Source organism: Lagenorhynchus albirostris, chromosome 3, assembly GCF_949774975.1.
Source record: "Lagenorhynchus albirostris chromosome 3, mLagAlb1.1, whole genome shotgun sequence".
NCBI lineage: Eukaryota > Metazoa > Chordata > Mammalia > Artiodactyla > Delphinidae > Lagenorhynchus > Lagenorhynchus albirostris.
In genome coordinates, this window is record NC_083097.1 from 57,570,495 (window position 1) to 57,592,984 (window position 22,490).

Sequence of the window (22,490 nt, forward strand, 5' to 3'; positions counted from 1 at the left end):
TGCCATCATTAGCCACGTTTTACAGTTAAGGAAATCAAGGCTTGAATTAAGTAACGTGCCCAAAGTCACACATCTAGTTAGAGACAGATTGAGAACCCTAATCCAGGTTATGTGTCTCTTTTCTGCCTTGGTTCTTTCCACAGCCTGACACTTGGACACACTGCAGTTGCTTCTGTCTCCTGCCTTGCTCAGGAACGTGATGGGGTTGATTTTTTTGGGGGGTGCTCTGTATGCAAAACTAAATTATTTTGGAATGAGTTTAACTGAAGCAAGTGTCTTGACTTAATATTATGTTGTCTTTTGTGGAGGTGAGTGCATGTATTAAGAGTAAATGTTAGGAATTTCAAAAAGCTAATTGGGAGAAACAGAGTTTTGCTCTCTTTCTGGCGTTTAGGGATTTATTCTTATTTTTCTTCTAAGCCACCCCTTAAGCTTCAGGATGGAGACTCAAATGGTAAAGTGCTGAGCGGAGCTCTGCTTGCATCTCTAGTCTCAGCTTTGGTCCCCTTGTCATCTTGCACACAACTCTAAAGAAGAGACTTTAGATCCTACATAGATTGACGTGTTCTCTGTGCTCAGCGTACAGGCTGGAATGTGTCTCCTCCCCATACCCGCATCCTGCCCTTTAGTCTACCTCACTTGCTTTCATCCTTCAAGACTCAGCATGCCCAGCTCCTGGACTGGGTTTGTTGTTCCTGCCCTGTGCTTACCCCGGTCAGGCACCTCTGCCCTGTGTTCTCCAGGAAGATAGCACAGGGGTGGAAGTGTACATGCAGTGTTTGGGTGGGGGAGATGGGGATACGCAGTAGGCCACCCTCATAGAATGGCCAGCCTGTAATGGGAAGTTGTAGGAAATAGGCTAGAGAGTGCTTTAGCCGTAGTTCTTGGGTGATAACAGAAACAGACCTTGATGCCTAACTACGACCCTGACTGCTCCTAAGGCACTCCCTTGCATAAGCTCTCTACCACGTACCCACCCCTGGCTGCAACGAATTCCCGTGGGCTTCTGTGAGGACAATGGGATCCTACTTCCAGCTGTGCACAGTGGAGGGCTCCCCAGAGGGGGGATGCAGGTGATAACTGGAAAAAGGGAAGGATGCCCGACAGCCAGACCACCACAAAGCCCCCTCTAGAGGAAAAAGGAAGTGTTGTCCGACGCCCTGGGAGGGATGCTCACACACAGCGTGTGTGAATGGCAGGTGTAGAGGGTGGCCTTTCCTCTCTCTCGGCAGTGGGGAGCCACCAAGAGGCTTAGAGTAGGTGAGGGGGGCTGGACACCCAGAGCAGTATTTGAAGAAGTGGAATCTTTTGGTTGCGGGCCTCACGGACTGGAGGGAGCCGGGGCCAAAAGTAGGGAAACCAGTTGGGAGATTAGTGTCCGTGTGCAGTAAACACAGAACTGGGAGTTTGGAATTTACCGTGAGTCATGAGCAGCTCAGGGATTAGAACGCGCTGACCTTGGGCGAGTCAGCCTTTCCCGCCTCAGGTGTCCACAGTGGGGAGACCGTGAAGGCCTGCTCACGGCAGCGTTGTCGGGATGAACTCGTCAAGATCTTTGGTCTAGATCCAGGTGAATCATGGAGTCATTTGTAGCTTGTTGTTTCTGCCCTCTGCGTGTCAGATATTCTTCTAGCCACCACTTGCTCTTCTCTTTCTGAAATGAAAAGCTGAGGTGTGAGAAAACCTGATGGTCACAGTAATCAGAGCACATCATTGCTTGGTGGGGGAAAGGTTCCACCTCCAGGTCATGCGTTCATCTGGTTTTTGGCACAGTCTGAGCCAGGAATGAGACAACGTGAAAGGTTGTTTGAATACTGAAGTAAAAATCACAGTGGGCAGGGAAGACCGTCCACCTGGATTATTAGCAGAATGTATACAGTGGCCTCTTCACTTCAATGGTAACCGTGACCACTTGAGTGGACTTGGACAGCGTCTAGAAAATAAGGGAAAACGCCTTCAACAAAGCTCTTTTCATGGACGGCTCTTACGCTGTGCTCGATCCTACGGCTCTTAGACAAAAGCCCATATTTTCTTCCCGGGTCTTGTCATGTTTCCAGCAACAACTCAGAATATGGCCTCACAGGTCAACACATTTAACCACCACGGGGAGCTTTGCTAGAACTACAGCTTTTTGTTGGTTTGTAATGATTCCTAACCTGTTTAGTATTGCATTTTTATCTTGTTGCTAGAAATCCTAACATTGGAGTTGAACTTCACAAAGAGCTTTCAGACATTATCTCATTTTGTCTCTTCAGGCTGGTGCAGGATAACTTCTGATATCTTAGTCTGATTTCCAGTGGGGTTTGTACGAAAAGAGTTAAGATTGCTCTGCCTGGACCTCAAAAATTTACAAATAGAGTTTCATTGTTCTTTTATTTGAGTAGCTCCTCGTGTTTTATACACATTAATTCATTAATGCTCACAAATGCCCTGTGTGTAGGCAGTGGAAAATATTTTCCCTGTTGCAGTATTTACACACTGAGAAACCAAGTCAGGAGGCAGAGGCAGGGCGGGGCCTGTGGAGGGGAGCCAGGGCTGACTCAAGCTGCCGGGTTCTTAGTCTCGTCCGCTTCCTTGACCATTAGAAAACCTGAACACATTTTCCTTTGGAAAATGATCATGATTCCCAAGGAAAATAGCCCTGGAGACCACACTCTACCTGGAGAACAGAACTGTAAGAGGGGAGTTTGGGGGAGATTTTATCATAAAATGGTGGATGTGGTTTCATTTGCTTGTATCGTTGGCATGTATTCTGGCTACAGCTGGAGCCCAGACAGTCAACATGGTGGCGTGTTTTTGTGTCTAAAACCACTCTTTGGACGTACTCATCTCATTCCTTTGATGCCTTTCCAAGTGTTAGAAAAGGAAGATGCCATTTCCAGCTTAGGCTGTGCCATAGGTGGCAGAAAAGGCTTTCATGTTCCCTTTTTAGATTTCCACATCCTCAAGGGCAGGGAACCGTCCCTACTCTTCCTCCTTTTAATCTCTTATCTTCCCACTAGTGCTCTGATGAGAATAAATCAGGAAAAGGACTTGGTGGGCAGAATAAACTGCAGACTGTGTATCTCAGTGCCTGCGTGACAGCTCTCCACGTGTGGGCATCTCAAACTTATGCCCCAAACTGAATCCCTGGTTTCCTTTCCCGAATCTGCACCCCCTGTGCCACTCCCCATCTCCGTTAATGGCAATTCCATCCTTAGCTCAGTCTTCAAATTTTGGAGACACCCTCTTTCTCTCACATCCCACTTCCGATTTGCCAGGAAATCCAGTTGGCTTTTATTTTCAGAATGTGTCCAGAATCCAGTTACTGCTCTTGCTGCCCTTGCTACCACCCTGTTCTTGCCCACCATCCTCTCTTGCCTGGATCATTGCAGTGGCCTCCAAACAAACAAGTCCCCCACTCTGCCCTGGGTCCCTTTGTCAACCTGCAACATAGTAGTTAGAATAATGCTGTTAGTATATATGTCAGATCATGTCACTCCTTAGCTTGCAACCCTCGAATGAATCCTATCATACTTAGAGAAACCCAAGCCCACATGATGACATATAAGGTCTTATGTGATCAGGCCCTCCGTTTTTCTCTGTCCCCTTTTTTTTTGAGTGCATGTGTATGATTTTACTACAGTGTATTGTAAAATAAAAACACAAACGCGACTTGGTCACAGCCTCTTAAATACAGTTATAACGTTGTCCTTCCTGGAAAGCTCCAAACCTCTGTCTGTGGAGCTCTAGCCCGCTCAGGGTAGAGCTTTGGAAGGAGGCAGAAGACATAAGCAGTTTTTCTCACCCCCACCCACCCCCCAGTGTGTACGGAAGGTTCAGAGGACCCTGAGGACACAGGAGTCTGTAAATATTTAGTCGTGGGTAATGAAGTTAATCTAGGAAGGGGTGGAGCTCTGGCAGTGGCTGGTACAGGTCCGGCTCTCCCATCTCTTTGGGGAAGTGGTGAGGCTTTTGCTATTGGTTCAGCCAATCTGATGGTTGAGGCAGGTTTGGAAATTTTCTCAACACTTACGGTAGCTGGTACAACTCTTCCGGTGGGTTTCTTGGAAATTCTTAAAGGTGGAGCTGCTTTTGTCTTTTCCTGCTGCTACTGAGGGGTCCTATAGGCATTGTGGAAGTGACTATGTCAGTCTCTGCTGATTTTACGACTTTTCCAGAGCCGGGAGAAGTCATGCTTTTAAACTTTGAAAACTCTTTCAGTAGATGGTATGTGTTTTTTTGAGGATGCTCTCAATATTTCCTCTGGTTACTGAGTATCTTCTGAAAGATGCTGAAGATAGGCTGCTGTAAGTTGAACAGGTTTTCACGAATCATTCTTTAGTTGCAGTAGAGCACCAGTTTATTAAAAAAGGATGTAACTCAGGAAGAACCATGTGGAAGAGGTGCAGAGGGCAAGGTATGTGGAACTTGCACGCTCCCTCTGAGCGTGCCACTCTCCCAGCACCTCCACGTGTTCAGCAGCCCAGAAGCTCCTGTCTTCCTTTTTCTGTCACTCTCCATGTTACTCACTCGGACTCCTTGCTGTTCCTTGATCACGCTCGCACTGGTCAATGTCCCCACCTTGCTTCGCGACTTCCCACTCTCTCCTTCCTCTGCCTGAGACTCTTAGCCCAGACATCTGCATGGGTCTCTCCTACATCTCTTTTAAGTCTTTCCTCAAATGTCATCATCTCAATGAGGTCTTTCCTGACCACTGTACTTAAAATTGCACCCCACTGCCCACCCCTGCCACTGTGTCCTCCTCCTTTGCTTCATTTTTAAAATAGCACATATCACTTTCAAAGGTACTCTTAGAAAATTTGTTATTGCCTGTAAATTGTACTGTCAGCTTCAGAAGGGCTGGGATTTTTGTTTCTCTTGTTGAATTATATCTCCTCAGCACATAGTATCCTGTTGCCCAGTAGCTGCTCGAATGCTGTTGAATGAATATGTTGTGTTTTCAAACACAATAGTCACTCTTAACCTCCACTCCTCGTTAAAGAATATATAGTGATTGGACTTAGTCTCCTAATTTTTTGGTATGTATGGAACACAGCAAAGGATGCAAGAGAATAATTTAGCTGGGGCTATAAGATAAACACATGAAACAAATAGCAACAAGTGCTGGGATATAACTGTTAGATTGTAGAATAAATAAAACATACAGGGGCAGACATTGGGAACATGAGGGGAGGGAGGACCCTGGAGTTTATTGAGTACCTACTGAGTGTCAGTTCTACTCTAGGGGTTTTGTGTACTGGATTCCATTTGATCCTTACAACAGATATTGTGAGGCCAGTGAGGTAGTCCAAGGTCACAGAGTTAGTAGGTGTTCGATCCAAGATTCAAATCCTAGTGTCCCATGCTACAGAGTTAGAATATTCAGAAAGGGATTCATGGAAGTGTAAGGTGGTAGAGTCTGGGCATGGGACCCATGGGGAGCAAATCTGGGTCAAGTGAGATTTATGTGGAGAAGTGGTGAACGATAGGTTATGGGTGGGATGAACAACATTGCAGGATGCTCTGGAAGCCCAGTGTGGGAGTTTGTATTTGATTTGATAGGTACTAGAGGCTAAGATTTGTTCTTGACCAGAGGAGTAAAATAAGGGAAACAATGACTTTGGGTATTAAATTGAGTATTTAACCTGGTGTTAATATCCAAGATGGTTTAGAAGTGGGGAGGGGGGAACAAGCTTCTGGTGATCACTTAACAGACTCTTGGAATATTGCTGGGAGGTTGGGGGAGGTGATGGGAATGGGACGCCAGTTTAGTAAAGACAATGAAGAGGGGAAGATGGGGGGCAGACTCCAAGTAATTACTACATGGTACATGAGTGAGTGTGGAAGTGAAGGAGGAAGAGAAGTAAACGTTCTAGGGTTATAAACCTGAGTGGCTTTTATTACCTTTAGCAAAGTGGGCAGTGTAGTTAATGTGGACCAGTTTGGGCCTGATAATATTGAATAGTTCTGGAAGCAATGATATTAGGGAAATAATCAAAGAAACAGTTCTCCTCCTAGAGAAGAGAAAGCATAGGGGATGGAGAAGGGATGATGAGATAAGTAGTCATCAAAGATTGTGGGAAAAGGCATTAGCCTAGTTCTGTGCAGTTTCAGAGGTCAGTTTAGAACTAATGGGTGAAAATTAGGGGGAGGCAGATTTTGCCTTAAAATAAGGAACTGTAGTACCAACACTGGGAAAGTTACCTATAGTAGCTGCTTTGATCTTCACAGCTCTGCAAAGTAGACACTATCACCCCATTCTTACAGGTAAGGAAACTGAGGCCTTGGAGCACACTGCTTAAAAAGTGCAGAGCCAAGGTGTTTTGGTGTTTTATTTATTTTCCTTTTGTGGCTGATTTTTTTTTAAATTTAAAAGATTAAAATTAAATATTTAAAATGTAAAACAAGTTATTAAATATAAATAAATTATTTTAAATATAAAAAATTTACATTTTACATTTAAATATTTTTATTTAAAAAAGACATGGTATCACCAGCAAAATAATAGAGATTTTTAAAAGACCTTTCCATTACTCCCAGCAATTTCTCATTGTAAGAGAACCAATGTGTACAGTTTACATATTTTTCTTCACTTTTCTCTGATCATACAAAATGCAGTATATATTATTCTCCATTATAACTCATTTTAATATCACACCTAGACATGATTCTGCAAAGTTCTTTTTAAAGATCTCTCTGTGTTCTGTACTTTCACTATGATGTAGATAGAGATTTGTTGGAGCTCAATATATTTTCAGCATCTGAGAATTGTATCAATTAATAAGAATTCTCCAAAATTCTCTCTTCACATATTCTTTTGTCCCTTTAATCTCAGTCTGGAGCTCCTGTAAAAAGTATGTGGACCTTTTCATACTATATTTCATGTTCCTTAACTTCTTTCATATCCTTCCCCTTCTCTAGCTTTTTACTATATTCTGGGTAATCTCTTAAATTTCAAATTCTAGTTTACTGATTACCTTTTCATTTTTCTTTCTTTGTTATTTAACCTGTCCAATGAAGTTTCAGACATTATACCTTTTTATTTTCAGAAGTTTTATTTGGTTCTTTGTCAAGTCAGCCTGGTGTTTTAGGATAGTGTCCTGTGCCTTTCTCATGCTTTCAGTTATTTTTTTTCAACATCTTATTTAAATATGCTTATATTTTAGAATATTTGGTTAGTCTCTTTGAAGTTCTGAGGGTCTGGTCTTGCTGTTTGGACTGTATTTCTTGTGATGCATAGCTGCATAGAGTGTTTAATGATTTGGAATTGTGAGCCTATGACAAATGAGCCTCTAACTGTGGGAGTTTCATAAATCTGAGTTAACTCCAAATGCAGCATTACCAGCCTGGGACTATGTTTTGTATGTTAATCTCTCAGTTGAAGATTTCCAGGGAACGCTTTTCCCCCCCGCTCTTGAAAAGCTTAGGCTGAGACAAAGTTCCTTTTACTAGTGGTCATACTTTCCTATTTGACTAAAGGTAGAGCACTCTGGGTACTGCCTTATTCAGGAGACGGATCCACGACTTTGTCTCTTGCCCTCAAAGGCCATTTAAACTCTGTCTTCTGGGCTGAGACCAGCCAAACTCTTCAGGGCAAAGATTCTCAGTAGGTCATCACTCAGTAGGCCATTTAAACTCTGTCTTCTGGGCTGAGACCAGCCAAACTCTTCAGGGCAAAGATTCTCAGTAGGTCATCACTGTATTTCTCAGTGAGTCTTAATTTTGTGACTTTTGGAGAGCTCCCTTGTTTTCTTGGGAGAGTTCGAACTATGCATTTGAAGTAGTCCTTAAATAGTCTAACTAATGCTTTGAGCAGTAGGGGTCTCAGGTTATTTAACCCATCATATTGGCAGAAAGAAAGTCTGTTTTCTTAAACACTTAAAGGAACAAATCCTTGTCAACTCATCTTACAAATTTACCCAGCCCATTCCTGGTAGGATTGGTGCCTTTTCTCTGTTCTCTGCTAGCAGCCAGTGCTTTTCTTTATTCTAATGTTAATTACATGGCACTGGTTGTTTTATTGTATGCTTCCTCCAATAGGCCAGGAGCTCCTGAGGGCAGACCCCGGACTTCTGTGGGTGCAAAGTCCCTCAGCTAATGGGAACAAATGGGACCCAGAACACATGAGGGGAGATGGATGAGGGAATTGGAGGGCAGAGCCAGAAAGAAAGAGCTCTAATGGCCTAATATGTGATCAATTGATGAAAAGTATTGGTTTCAAAATAGGGAATGAAGTCTTTATTCAGAGTGAGGTGGCATCTTAAGGATGGAGGAAAAAAGGAAAGAACCAAAGTCGTTCTTTCTAAAAATGTAATGTAGTTAGAAGGGGGAAATGAATTGGTAGAGCATAACTTGGCATGAGCTCATTTCAGAGGTGGGTAATGGATGTGGTCTGGAATTGATGTTATAGACTGTCTATCAGTAAATCACTCAGTCACTGTAATTAAGTTTACTAGGTACATTCCACACCTGGGACGTTTTGTATGGTATCGGTATTTTACTGAGTGCTCTGTGAACGCTCATCTAAAATGAGGTTTCCCCACAAATATGTAATCTAAATGTATAGGCCACACACCTAGACAGATCTGTGTTGCGTGTGGGCGCATACACAGGCACTGAGTCAGGGAATGGCATAGTTTCTGTAATTTGGCTCATAGACCTGCTTGCTCCACACTGTGTGTCCTGCTTTCCTTCTGTGTTCCTGTCTTTGAGTCTGTGTTTTTGAATGAAGGCATGATTTGTTGGTAGGAAGATCGAGACTTTATACCCATGACTATCCATTACCCTATTAACCTGGATTATATCACTCGATTAGTTAGCTATCACCTACTAGAAGATAGGAATGTAAAGAACTAGGAGATGAAAGGTAAAAGTTTGTGTGGACCTGTATGTGTGTATGTTGCGAGTGGGGTTAAGATGAACTAAATTTAGTCACGTTGATGAGAAGACCTAAGGTGATGAGAGGTATCTGTTAAGTGTGATCATGTATTTGGCATTGCTATTATGAAATACCTTTATTTCTCACAGTTCTGGAGGTTAGAAGTCCAAGATCAGGTGCCAGCCTGGTTGGGTGAGGCCCCTCTTCTGGGTCATAGACTTCTTTTTGTGTCCTGACATGGCAGGAGGGGCTGGGGAGCTCTGTGGAGTCATCTTTATAAGGGTACTAATTCCATTCATGGGAACTCCACCCTGATGAGCTAAGAACCTCCCAAAGGCCCTGTCTCCTAATACCATTATCCTGGGGGTGAGCTTTTCAACATTTGAATTTGTGGGGGGAGACACAAACACTCAGGCATGCACATACCACACCTGTGTATTCTGTTGGTACAAACGTTAGTTTTTCAGATTGCATTTTTCCCCTAGAACAGATAGAGAGTAGTTCAGTTCATGGCATGTGAAGATCTGCCTTGATGTGGCATTTACTGCTTCAGGTTCTGCAAAGTGTAGCATTTAGTTCCCATTTCCTTTGTAATAGTGCAGTTTTTCAGAATAATGAGCTCAGTGTTGCTTTAGGAAACACACTGTTATGCGAGAGCCATGGAAAACATGATCTGAAAAGGGACTTGAGTAAATAGTAAGAGGGAAAGGGCCCAAGTTCTACCTGCCTCACAGCAGGCATTGCAGTTTTTGGAGCACATCCAATCTTAAGAGCCACCCACTTGTCCAAGATCAGATTGATAGAAAGACAGAGGCTTATTCTTTGGTCTCTCTTGGTGAGGACTGTCAACAAGGAACTTATATGCCATGAAATAGAACCATTCACTCCAATGGAAAATATGCAGATTTAGAAACTAAATTCTTTTTACTATCTTTTTGAAAAATTGAAGTAAGATTAGTATTCTGTTTTCATTTTTAACTGAAAATCAATATTAATATACAGCTTATGAGTTGGGTAGTTAAATTATAATTTAAATGAAAATATTTAGGAATTTTAATGGTAGATCTGAAAAGCAATTATATGCTAATTTCCTGGGGGATTACATCAAGGATAGTATTATGTAGTGAACTGGTATGACTTTCTCGAATATAGGAACTCTCCCATGAGGGATCCCCTTTCTGGAGGAGACTTGAGGTTGGCTAACCTCTCTTTTGAGGAAAAGGCACACCTAAGCCATCAGAAGCAAAATTAAGATCTGTTCAGATTTCAAAGAAGAGCTTGGCACAGTTCTTCAGGATGCAGGACTGTCCCCGTTATGTGACATTTAACATCCTTGGCCACTAGGCACCAAGTACCAAGATCTGTTCTCCCCAGCACTTTCGACATTCTCATTTCTTTCCCTTGTCCTGGTAAGCGTGCACAGGTCCCCACTAACAAAAAGACCGAAATAAAACAAAAGTCCCCTTCATTTTCCTCTTCATTGCACTGGAAGTGATACCCAGTAACTTTCTAATTTCCAAAGACCATGGCCCCTCTGAGTCCTCATCCTCCTTGACCTCACTGCAGTCCCTCGTGAGCTCTAAGCAATTATGTGTTATTATCCAATTATTATTTAATCTCTTGAATTGTTGCTGAACTGCTCATGTGGTTGGACTTGTCTCTCTATAAATGTCTTGAGGGCAGGATCTTATACTTCTCTGTGCCCTTAGTAATATTCAGGACAATGTATTTGGTGTTTAATTTGGTAGCTGAATATTTATTGCATTGCAATAAATTGCAATAAATAAATTGCAATAAATAAATTGCAATAAATAAATTGCAATAAATAAATAAATAAAATTGCTCATTGCACTGTTTTAATATTTATCCTGTAGGAAAGTTCTTTTCTGTCTTAATCTTGAATCCCAAATGCTGAATTTCACGTCTTTATTGTATATGTGATAGAAATTTGTAGTTATTATTCTTAGCATATGTAGGTCACATTTGTTCAGATCACTGGAGCCCAGGGGTATATCTGGATCTCAGTCACAGTAACAATACAGTTTTTGACTTGGCTTTCTCCAGTGAAAACATTTGAATACCAGTTCTCACTCTGTTCCTCCTTTCCGAGACACAGGTCAAGATCCCTCTTCCCAGAAGAGTCTTTTCTGACAACTTCAGCCACAAAGTTCTCTCATTTTCCTAAACTCTTAAAGCATTTGCTGTTTAACATGATTTCCTCCACTCCTTACCCCCTGGTTACTGCTCCACTGCCCTCATCAGGCTGCTCCTTCCAACACGGCTGGGGCCAAGCAGGCCAGCAACCTCTCGACTCATGGCTTCAGTGGGTCCTTCTCAGTTCTTATCTTGCTTTGCGTCATTTACCCACAGGGTTTGCTGCCTTGTGCATTTCTCTTGGATTTTGTCACCTTCTAAATTTCTAACATAACAATAGTTAGATAGTTGGGAGTGTGGGATCTGGAACCAGACTGCGTGGGTTTGAATCCTGGTTCTACCGCTTAGCAGTTGTGTGTGCCTTTGGGCAACCTGCTTAACCTCTCTATGCCTCACTTTTCCCATCTGTAAAATGGGGACAGTAGCAGGAAGTACTCTGTAGGGTTGTGAGGATTAGACGAACATTGTCTAGCACAATAAATAGTGCTCAGTAAATGTCAGCCCTGATTATTTCTCTATTTCTCAATGCCTTTTGTGAGCTCCTCTTCCTCTACCTTTCTCTTGGAGGTCTCCAAGGTTCTGTTCTAAGCCCTTTTTGAATTTGTGTGTATCCATTTCCTTGATCCATCCCATTTCCTCCCAATGACTTTAACTACTGTTCTATATTATCAAACTCTTTTTCTCCAGCCCAGACCTCTTTCTTGAACTCCAGATCCCCGCTTTTGACCTGTCTTGGACACCAGTCCTCACCTCTCAAACTCATTATGGCCAGTACTCACTTTTTTCCTCTGAGTCATTCATCTGCCTTTCCTTTCATTTTCCCCATCTTGGTCAATGGCATTGTCTATCTCATTTCCCAAACCAGGAACCAAGGAATCACCCTAGATTCCTCCTGATCCTTATGCGCTGCATCATCTAGTTAAGCGGCAAGGCCTTTCCATTTTGTTCTTTAATCTCTTAAATTTGCCTACCCTACAACATTGCTTTGAATCAGGCTCTCAATGTCTTTCACCTGAACAATAGCAATGGTCTCTTACCTGGTTTTTCTGACTTTGGTCTCTCTCTCTCTCTCTCTTTCCAATCCATCTACCACCTGTGTCACAGTGATCTCTTTAAAACACAGTTTGGGGGCTTCCCTGGTGGCCCAGTGGTTAAGAGTCCGCCTGCCGATGCAGGGGACACGGGTTCGTGCCCCGGTCCGGGAAGATCCCACATGCCGCGCAGCGGCTGGGCCCGTGAGCTATGGCCGCTGAGCCTGCGCGTCCGGAGCCTGTGCTCCACAACGGGAGAGGCCACAACAGTGAGAGGCCCGCGTACCAGGAAAAAAAAACCAAAAAACACAATTTGGATCACACCCCTCTCTTGCTTAAAGCCACTCACTGGCTTGAGGTTCATGTTACTTAGGATGACATAACATTGGGGCTCAGAAAAAGTTTTCATCCTTCTCTCCCACCACTACCCTACACACACTTTCAGTAGCCCTGGAGGTGCTACTGAACAGCCTCTTCTTTTATGCTTCCATGTAGTTGCACCTGTTTCTTCTGCTTGAAACGTCCTCCCATTTCATGGTCTACCTGGTGAACATCTATTGTGTGTCTCAGTGATTTTCAGCAAGGCTCGCTCTTGGCATTTGGGGTGGGACAGTTCTTTGTGCAGGACTGACCCAGTGTTATAGGACACTCGGTATCCGTAGCTCCTGTTGCTGAATGCCAGTAGCAGCTCCCTTCCCTATTCTGCTCTACTCCTACCCGACCAACCCAGTCAGGTAAGAAACCAGACACGCTCTGCCCTCATTTGCAAATGCCTTTCTGGGTAGGAATGCCCCTAGGTAAAAGCAGTCGTATGTATTCTTTAAGACGTAGCTTAAGCCTCATTTCCTTGGGGAACCATGCCCCATACCTCACCTGCTGACTGATTTGAGTATTTCTGCTTCCCTGTGTTCACAGAATCCCACACATATTTTCTATTACCATTGTTTTCCTTTTTCTCACTGGGCTGGCATTTCCTCTAGGACAGAATTCATCCTTGCATCCTCAGTGCCTAGGATATAATAGATACTCAATAAATATTTGTAGAGTGAGTGAATCTTTATGTTATCCTTGGTATTTAGTTGTCTGTCCTCTAGCTTATTTGCCTATTTCATATCGGCGTGCCCTATTCAGATAGATTGATAGACACTTGAAGGGAAACATTTATACTTTTTTTTAACTGAGTACTAAGCATATAGGAAGTTCTGAGTAAATGTGCTAAACTAAATGACACATTTAGAGACTAGCTGTATGTATTTCTAAGGTTAAACCTCATTTCTTTTAATTGTTAAGGTCATATTTCTAAACATTAAAGCATCATTCTAGAATTTCTCCAGGTTTTACACGTTTGTCCACTAGTTTTATAGTCTAGAATTGGGTGCACTAGTCTAGCTCTTCTGGTTTGAGAATGTCTTAATTTTTATGGGTGGTGGGCAGAGAGTACCTTTTTGTTCCTACAAAGACTGTATAAAGCCTAGTTGGGAATGGGGAAGTAGAGGAGTGGCTCATAGCCACAGTTTGCTGCCTGAAATACAGATGAAGGCCATGGGGGAGGTGGTGGCTGCCACCTCTGGTTAGATTTGTTAACCTCTCTGTAGAAATGACTCTTAGTATCAGGAGAATTTTCCATGTACCTGTTCCCCCAGCTACTCTCTCTGCCTCTACTTTCTTCTCTCTCCAGTCGATTCAGCAGTCTTTGGGTCAGCCTCACGACAAGCCAACCTTAGGTAGGTTATTGCCTCACTTCAAACACTTCTTTGGCCTCGCATTGCCTCTAGAAGTGATTTTCAACCAGAAGTATGTGATTTTTTTAATCTTGGATCTCACAACCTTAAATTCAGCCCATGACTCCACAAAAGAGAACCAGTTTCTTGACTTAGCAGTTACTTTGTTTTTGCCCATAAATAATATTTCCTATTTTGTTCATTCATGTTTCTTCTCTAACATAGTTCTGAATTTCTTTTGACATTTTAAATTATCAAATTTATTCCTAAGAATAAAGCCTTGCTGCCACACAAAATAATCAAAACATGTCGTAAGCTGAGAAAGAAATTCTAAAAATATTTTAAGCAATGGCAGTATTATTGGAAAATGCGGGCCGGGGGTGGGGGGATGGCCACCACCAGAGAGAAGCTTGATTAACATACATAAATTTTAGCATGACTTTTCAAATTGACAATTTTATTGAGATAATTGTACAGTCACATTCAGTTGTAAGAAACAGTATAGAGAAACTTTATATTCTCTACCCAATGGTAACATTTTGTAAAAGTGTTATTATAATCAGCTCAGTTAATATTGACAGTGATACAATGTACCCATCTTATTCAGGTTTTCCAGTTTTACTTATATTCACTAGTATGTGTGATCTTAAATTTCTGTACCATTTCTGTCATGTGTGTAGGTTCATGCGTTCACCACTACAGTCAAGATACTGAACAGTTCTGAAACCACTAGGATCCCTCATGTCGCCCTTTTATAGTCATGACTGCCTTCCCTCCTCACCTCTCTCAATACTGTTTCTCACCCCTGACAACCACTAATCTGTTGGTCCTTTAATTTTTCTTATTTAAAAAATATTATTATATAAGTGGGATTATAGTCTGTAACCTTTTGGGACTGGCTCTCATCACTCAGCATAATTTCCTGAAGATTGATCCATGTTGAGTAAATAGTTTGCTCCTTTTAATTGCTGAGTAGTATATCTTGCTGAGTTATGTATGTACATATGGAAGTGTGCACAAAGACAACAGAGTTTAACCATTCACCTATTGAAGACATCTGGGCTGATTCTAGTTTTTGGCTGTTATAAGTAAGGCTATGAACAATTGTGTCCAGGTTTCTGTGTGAACATAAACTTTTATTTCTTGGGGGGGAAAATACCCATTAGTGGAATTGCTGGTGGCAGTGTGTGTTTCGTTTTTGAGAGACTGCCCAACGGTTTTCCAGAGGGACTCTATTATTTTGCATTTTCACCAGCAGTGTATAAGTGATTCCGTTTCTCCACATCCTTTCCAAGGTTTGGTGATGCCACTATTTTTATCGTCAGTGGTAGGGGCACTATTTTATACATTTTCTATTTTATATATTTTCGCATCCCTCCCATGACAACCTGCATAGTGTTGTGCACACAGGGACAGTGAGTTGACTTTGACATGATGGAGGAACTTTAGAGATCTGTTGCTGGTGAGGACATTGATGCCCTGATAGGATGCAACTTGCCCAAGATACTTGAGTGATTGAGCTTTGCATTGACTATGAAGGGATACGCTAAACGGATTAATAGCATAAGTGAGATGGTACGGGTATGTTCAATTGACTTATAAAAAGCTTGTAAGGGCTTAATCACTTTGTGTGCAAATACACCCTGTGAAATACCAGCAAGTGTGACTGGTTTGGCGGAACATTTTGTTAGCAGCTAGCTCCAGCTCCTCTTTGTACTTTGCAAATGTCCTCTAATTTAGGCTGTACTATTTCAGACTGACTGGCTCCCCTTCTTCCTCCCCACCCCCAGTAGTTTGAATTAATGAGATCCCATTGAATGGTTATTGTGTTGCTTGCTTTCTAATCTTCAGACATCTCCCCACACTGAGTTCACCAAATAATTCTACTCTTTCACTTAAAGCTGCTTAGACCTGCATAACTCAGGTAGATAACTCCGGCCTGAAGCAGGTCTGTAGACACCGTTGTGTATTAAACAGGAGGTTTATTTCTAAAATGCTTTCTTCTTGCCCATCCATTGTGCTGCCATTGAAGGTTTTTACTTAGACTTGGCCTTACCTCCCGTTTAACTGTTCTTTCCTCCTCCTGTTAGTATAACAGTTGGGAAATACAATTAAAATTCTACACTCCTAGGTTCACAAAGGAGCTGTGAATCAACAATTCCCTCCAAGTGCAGAAGGTTTCAAACTGAGGTAGCAATTGAATTACCCCAATAGTAATTGCTCTCTGCCCTTTGAAGTTTCAAACTGTAGGGGGAATATCTGGTTCTATAAAGTCAAATAAAATTCTTTGGGGCTTGACAGTGTTATATTGATGTGGTACAGTGCCCTTCAGAATTCCTGATGCCTGGGGATTCCTTGGGGCTGCCAGGATGAGGCTGAACTGGGTAGGCCTCTTTTAGACCATCTTCACCCCAATTACTCCTGAATCATTTTGATCAGTCTAATATATAGAGGTTCCGAATGATAAATAAAGATTCAAATGTTTTAAAAAATCCTTTGCGTATGCTGAATGTACAGTGATAATAAAAATAGTTACAGCTAGCATTTATTGAGTGCTTATGATGGGCCGTTAAGTGTCTTGTCTTTTCTCTATCAAATCTCTTAATCTTCCCAACAATCTTAGGGGGTAGGTACTGTTACTTGTTCTACTTGACGCATTAGAAACTGGCCCAGGGAGGTAAATAACAGACCCAAAGGCACACAGTTAGAGCAGGGTATAACTGGTGTTCAAACGCAGCCTGTTCTTGCGTCTGTACTCCTAGCTGGGAGGCTTTTGCAGCCTTTTAGCCAAGCAAATTGCTGTCTTTCAGGCCATAGTAATGTTACAGAAGGACTGTGCTGAGGCCAATGAGAGCCTGGGCTCTGGGCTCAGACAGGTTGGATCCGTATGCCTCGGCCATGTCTAGCCTCTTGGCCTCATCCTCAACCAAGGGGCACAACTTTGCTGAGCTTTTCTTTGCTCTTGTGAAGTGGAGACAGGGGTGCTGGAGGTCCTTCCATCTGAAGAGAGTCAGTATCAGGAAAGCCCTTTAAAGTGAAGCTTCTTGGAATGGGGACTACAATCCAGAGGTAACAGGGGTGGAGAAAAAATTTGCCTGGGGTTCTAGTTTTTGAAAATGAAATTAAAATTATGAAAATATTTTTAACATTTAAAGTTTATTCCTTTGGCTGAAAGGCAGCAGAGCATCACGGCTAGAATTACAGGCTCTGGAGTGGCTGCTCGAATACCAGCCTAGCCTTGTTCAGTGTGACCTAATGCATGCTGAGTTTTTAACTCTGCTAACTCTTAGAATGAACATAAGGTGAATCATGTGTGTGTGAGAGATTAGTTAGAGGAGGTTGTGACTTTTTTTCTGACACGACTGATAGCACAGTAGGACATCCATGTCATCACGTTTGATTTTTAGAGCATTATCATGGGGGTCATTTTTATTAGAAATTAAAAAATTTCATTTTTATAGACATTTTTATTAGAAATATTAGAACGTCTCCCATTTTCTCCTAGGGTGGGGAGAAGGTGCTGTTGTTCCTTTAATGTTGAAGTTACTACCTTCACTTATATAGTGAAAAGCCTTTATCTCATTGTGATTATTTCTTCTTACTTGTCAATGGATCTCTGTCACATTCTCATTGGTAGTTTTTATATGACTTGAAGTTCTCTAGTACTCAAATTATTTTCTCAATTTTATTTAAACTTATTTCATGCTTAAAAAAGATTTCCAGTTTTATTTTGAGTTGATTTGTATTTAGCTATAATATCTGGGAACCATACCAAGCCCTGAACAAACAACTACAAAAAAATTTTTTTTGATGTTCAAGATAAAATGGCTAGAGAGTAGATGCTAGCATTGGGTGGGGTGGAGAATGAACAAGGGAGGCTTTTGCTTGTAATTCTATAAGTGGTCAGTTCATTTAAGTATTTTTGTTTAGGTAGCTTGCTCCTCAGTTAACCTTGTAACTGGAGGGACTTGTAAATGAAGATTCAGATAACTAGGACTTCACCATTTTTCTCAACGCTACCATGAGGATTCTCTGAGGTGATGTTTGTGAAATACTTAACGCAGTGCCTTTAGCCTTCAAAATGTAGTTATTTATAATACGGACAAATATTTGAGCATTATCTGTTAGTAAGTTGTATGAGAGGCATACACACCAATGACTTTTAGCATGTTGAAAGACAAAATTAGTCATGGGTTTTATATTGAATCAGTCTTAGAATATTTCATTTAGATGCAAAAACGTGAGAAACCCAGAACTTAAAAGAACTGATTTTTTTCTGTATTAGTTAAATGTTATGTTTTAAATGTAAAATATTCTTTTCACCTGTTGAAAATAGTCTTAATATTTTTCTTTATTGTTAACTAGCAACCAGAGATATTGGAATATTATGTATGCTTCATAAAATATCTAAAATATTGAATCTTTTATGTCTTGGTGATCTTTTCATAAGATTTTTTTCCCCTGTTGAGAGCAAACTTAAAAACTCTGTACTAAGACCCCAAATTATTCCATGGTGTCTGCCAGCAAGACTAGAAATGTATTGGCTCTTTACTTTCCCAATAAGTATTTTCAAAAATACAGTACAATAAAAAAGTACTTGAGTCTCAATTTTTGAAATTGCAGGTGGAGAACTCAAGCTTTAGGAAGTGGAGTGTAGCGCATGATACTTCACGTATATAGTGAAAAGCTGCAGCATGTGAAGAACTTAAGCAATTGTGACTTGCTTAGCAAACACAAATTTTTTATCGTTAAACTTGATGTAAAAGGAGGCGTGGCCATATTTAGCCATGCAGCTCAGCAAGTGAGCACGGAACTTACTGCTCTTTGCTATAAAAGAGGAATTAATTACAGAAAAGTGAGATTATAGTTTTTAATATCTATTTTGGTTTGAAGTTTTATCTGAAGATATAATATATTGGCAGCAAACTATGTTCTCTACAACTTAAGTAGGAAATCCTGATAGGGGTTTTAGAAGTGTTGGAACAGAGGTTGAGAACTGTGGGGACTTTAGTTTTTAGTTTATGTTTTCAAGGAGTGAAAAGTAGTTTCTCTGAAAAACAAAATAACTGCTGCTCAGAATGGCTCCTAAATTTCTTTACTGAAAAGTGGTAAAAGGTAGAGTAGGCAGGAATAATAAAATATGAGTTGTTATAAATATCAGGTGAAATATAAACAGCATGTTGTTTAGCCCTTGATGTTTTGCCTTTTGCCTGAGATGGTTATAATTCAAATTTGAGGCAGACACTTGATGGCGTTGGTGGAGAACCTGGATCCTTCACAAAGCTGTGTGAGGTTGGATTCTGCACTCCAGTTCAGCTCATGTGGGCCTTTTCGCTGTATAAATACAGAACTCCAGAGGCGCTGGTGAGCACCCCACACTCCACTGCCTTTGTCTGCTGAGCCTGGAGGAAAACTATTGGGAAAAGTAGCCTAACAAGTAGGGGAAAAGGCTTACTTTGTAGAGCAGAGCTTCAAAATGTTGACGTGTGTATACCCTTAAGTATAATATGTTAACATGTATCCCTTAATGTATTTATTAATAAAACATATTACTGTAACAGTGTATATTCTAAAACATATCTGAAATCTACAAAGCTATAAGGATTAAACATTATAGTAAGATTTTTTTTTTATTAAGAGTCCTTTTTGCACTCACTAAAAACATTGACATGTAATACATGCCAGTGAGAGTAATATGATGAAAATGTGTCATTCTTTTGAAAAGCTTTGCTTGATAATTTTAACGCTGTGTTTGGTTCAGCTTGAATGTCTGGTTCCAAGTACTGTTTACTTTGAAATTGATTTTGAAGTGTCATAGCTGAAAAAGGTACCATATTATGATAAATAGATTCTAATTGAAGAAGTGAGTGCTGGCTGTACTTGTACGTAAGGGGATTTATACTTTAACCCCATCCAACAATTGTACAAGAGTTTAAATGTGGCTAATAAATTCCCATCTTCCATGATGTCAATCATTCCTCCTATAAATTAATCAGAAGCTGTTGCATTTAAAGAATATGAAACCCATGAAACATTTGGAAAGGTTAAAAAAATAGAGTAGAAAGCTTTTCCCCAAAATTTAAAGCATGCCTGTATGAGGGCTTTTGTAGGTGGCAAACTTTAAATAATTTTTGCAACAAAATCACAAAATGGAAAGGTGCGAATACTTTTTCAAAATGTTTTTATGGTGGTATATACTGTCTATAACCTGAGTTTCTTTTGAGATGCATTTTCTTTTTCACTTATTAAAATATCACCTCTTTCTTGAAGGGATAGGATATTTATTTGAAACCTATTTTTAAAAGATCTGCTATAAACAGCCAGTTTTCATCTCAGAAAACCCAGCAAATATGGAACACTTCTATTTTTGTTAGAAAATTAGGTAGTACATGTTTGGCAACTTTTTAAAGTACTTTGCTGCAATATAACCAACACACCTTAATGTGGTAAAAATTTTTATGGTCATTTCCCGTCTTGTTACAGCAATTGTAAAGATTTGACCGTGTTTGAAGGTCTTATTTCTATAAAGTTAACCACACTGACATCCTGTGGAACTGTGTGCTTTTGGCTTCAAGTTCTTCTTTGCAGTATCTCACCCATGAATGACACAGTGAATGAATTTTGCATATGTGCTTTTTAAACTTCTTATCTGAGAAACTACCCTATCAGTGGTTGTACTCGAACAGTTTTCCTGTAGATCATTACTTATTAAAGAAGTAATTCACTCTTCAAAATGTCTTCATGTTCTCACCAAAAGTGTTTTTTTTTAGTGTATTTTATCAGACAAAAATCTAATACCATCTGTACTTTCTTCTAAGTGTATGGCAAGCCTCCCACACAGCTTAATATGTCCTAATATGCTTCTTAAAATACTAAGTTTTGAAAGTTTTGCTCATAAAGGAAAGCATTTTAGTTTTTTTGTTTTTTTTTACTTTGTGGATTTCAGCCTTTTTTCTTAGCACTGCATTTGCTATAGAATACATTCATTTCTTTTGCTATTAGGTAGAAATCTTAAAAGGGTCTTCGAATTTTATTATGAAGTTTACCAAAATTTTGTAAAGGTTTGGAATTGTGTATGGCATGACTGTGAACATAGTTGAAAAAAATGGCTACTGTCTTGAGACACAGTGCACGTTTAGTGTGAGGGTCATGGTACATGTGCTGGTGGATATACATGCATATTTTAAATGCCTTCTTGATCATTTTGAATCTTGAGGGGCTCTACTCAGTGCTCTTGGATTGGTCATAATTTTTATTTCATAGTGTAGCTGATGAACAATTCATACCGGGATTGGGAGTCTCAGTTTTGTCATTCTCGTGGTTAGTATTATCTTTAATTTGAACTTTCTTTCTTGGACTCCTTAAGCCATTCATCCAGTTTGTGAGCTTAGTTTCATGACAAATTGATGACGATGACCCATAAGCCCATTTACGTGGGTCTACGTGAACTGCCACAGGGCACAAAGTGTTGAAACTGTGGGCCGAGGAGGGCTCTGCTGTCAACCCCTTGGCCTCGTGTGACCTTCGGTCTTCTCTCAGGATGACTCATGGAATGTAACTTGTGACCTAGGAGGGTGCCAGTGTCCGCATGTATATGAACTATTAGTAAAACTTGAGCGAAATGACTTTTTAAAAAGTAAATTACAATAGAATTCTTTATATTTCTCCTCCAGGTCAAGTGTGACCTCTGGGGGTTACTGTACTCAGAGTCACAATTCAGGTTGCTATGTGTCTGTCTGCCTTCTTAGGAGACATCCCCAAAGTACTGCAGCTGCCTGTGGCCTGGGGACCAGAGCCAGGCTTGGCCTGGTGAGCAGAACCCTGTCCCAGAGGACGCAGGTGGGTGGGTGGAGAGGGGAAAGGTGATGGGGGGCCGTGAGTCTCCTTGTCTGCCCTACGCAGAGTTCTCATGCAGCCCACTCTTCACTTTCTTCCAATCTTTAGGTCTCTGTCATTCAGCTGTGAGCTCTTTGAGGGCTGGACCGTACTGGTCATCTTACTGGCCATTGAAGGTGTTCAATGAACCTTTCTTAAAGGATGCTCCTTTTGCCTAAGTTGCTAGCTGGTTTCCGGGTGCAGATGGGATGTGTGCATCTAGTGGAGAGGTTGGTTAGCGTGACAGTGGGCTGCATCCCTCCAGACTGAACTCTCTGGCCCTCACCAAGAGGTCTTAGAACTATCTTGTCTCCGCAGGCTCCTGCCTCGTCCAGCCAAGAGTGAATTTTGACCTCAGAGTAACCTATATCTAAGTGTTTAACTAGGGCAAAACTTGCAACATGCTTATGTTGGCCTTTCTTGGCTTCCTGAAATATAATTTCTATTTGGGAGCAGTCTGTGGGATAATGTTTGGGGTGATAGGTTTTCCTTATGTGTGGATCTTCATGTGAAAGAAGAAAGGGAGGAGGATATTTTGTATGGAGAGCATCTTATTCCTTTGTTCTTAATTTTGTCTCTGCGGTTGTCCTATCTAGTGGATTACTCCTCCCTCTACGATGTTAACTAAAGGGCAGGGCGCAGCTCTGCTGGTTGGTTACACGGGGCTCCTACAATAACTTTCACTTCTATTATTTTCATTGCAGATGCGGAAGCCATGGAGCTGAACTGCAGTGAAGTACCTCTTTATGTAAGTGCCTAAACATTGCGCTGCAGGTCTAAGTGGCCCTTTCTTGAACTTGAAACCCCTTGTGACTGAAGTGGGAAGAACTGTTCTGTTGGCTATTGAGT

The 22,490-nt window shown here is 41.1% G+C and overlaps 1 protein-coding gene across 1 annotated transcript in view; it reads left to right on the forward strand.

Annotated features, from left to right (window-relative positions):
* The window catches only part of ARHGEF28 (Rho guanine nucleotide exchange factor 28), a 310,128-nt gene that overhangs the window by 30,829 nt on the left and 256,809 nt on the right, over positions 1-22,490 (forward strand). The window contains 1 exon segment of the mRNA XM_060143115.1: positions 22,346-22,389. Within this exon segment, the coding sequence (XP_059999098.1) occupies positions 22,346-22,389 (44 nt within the window).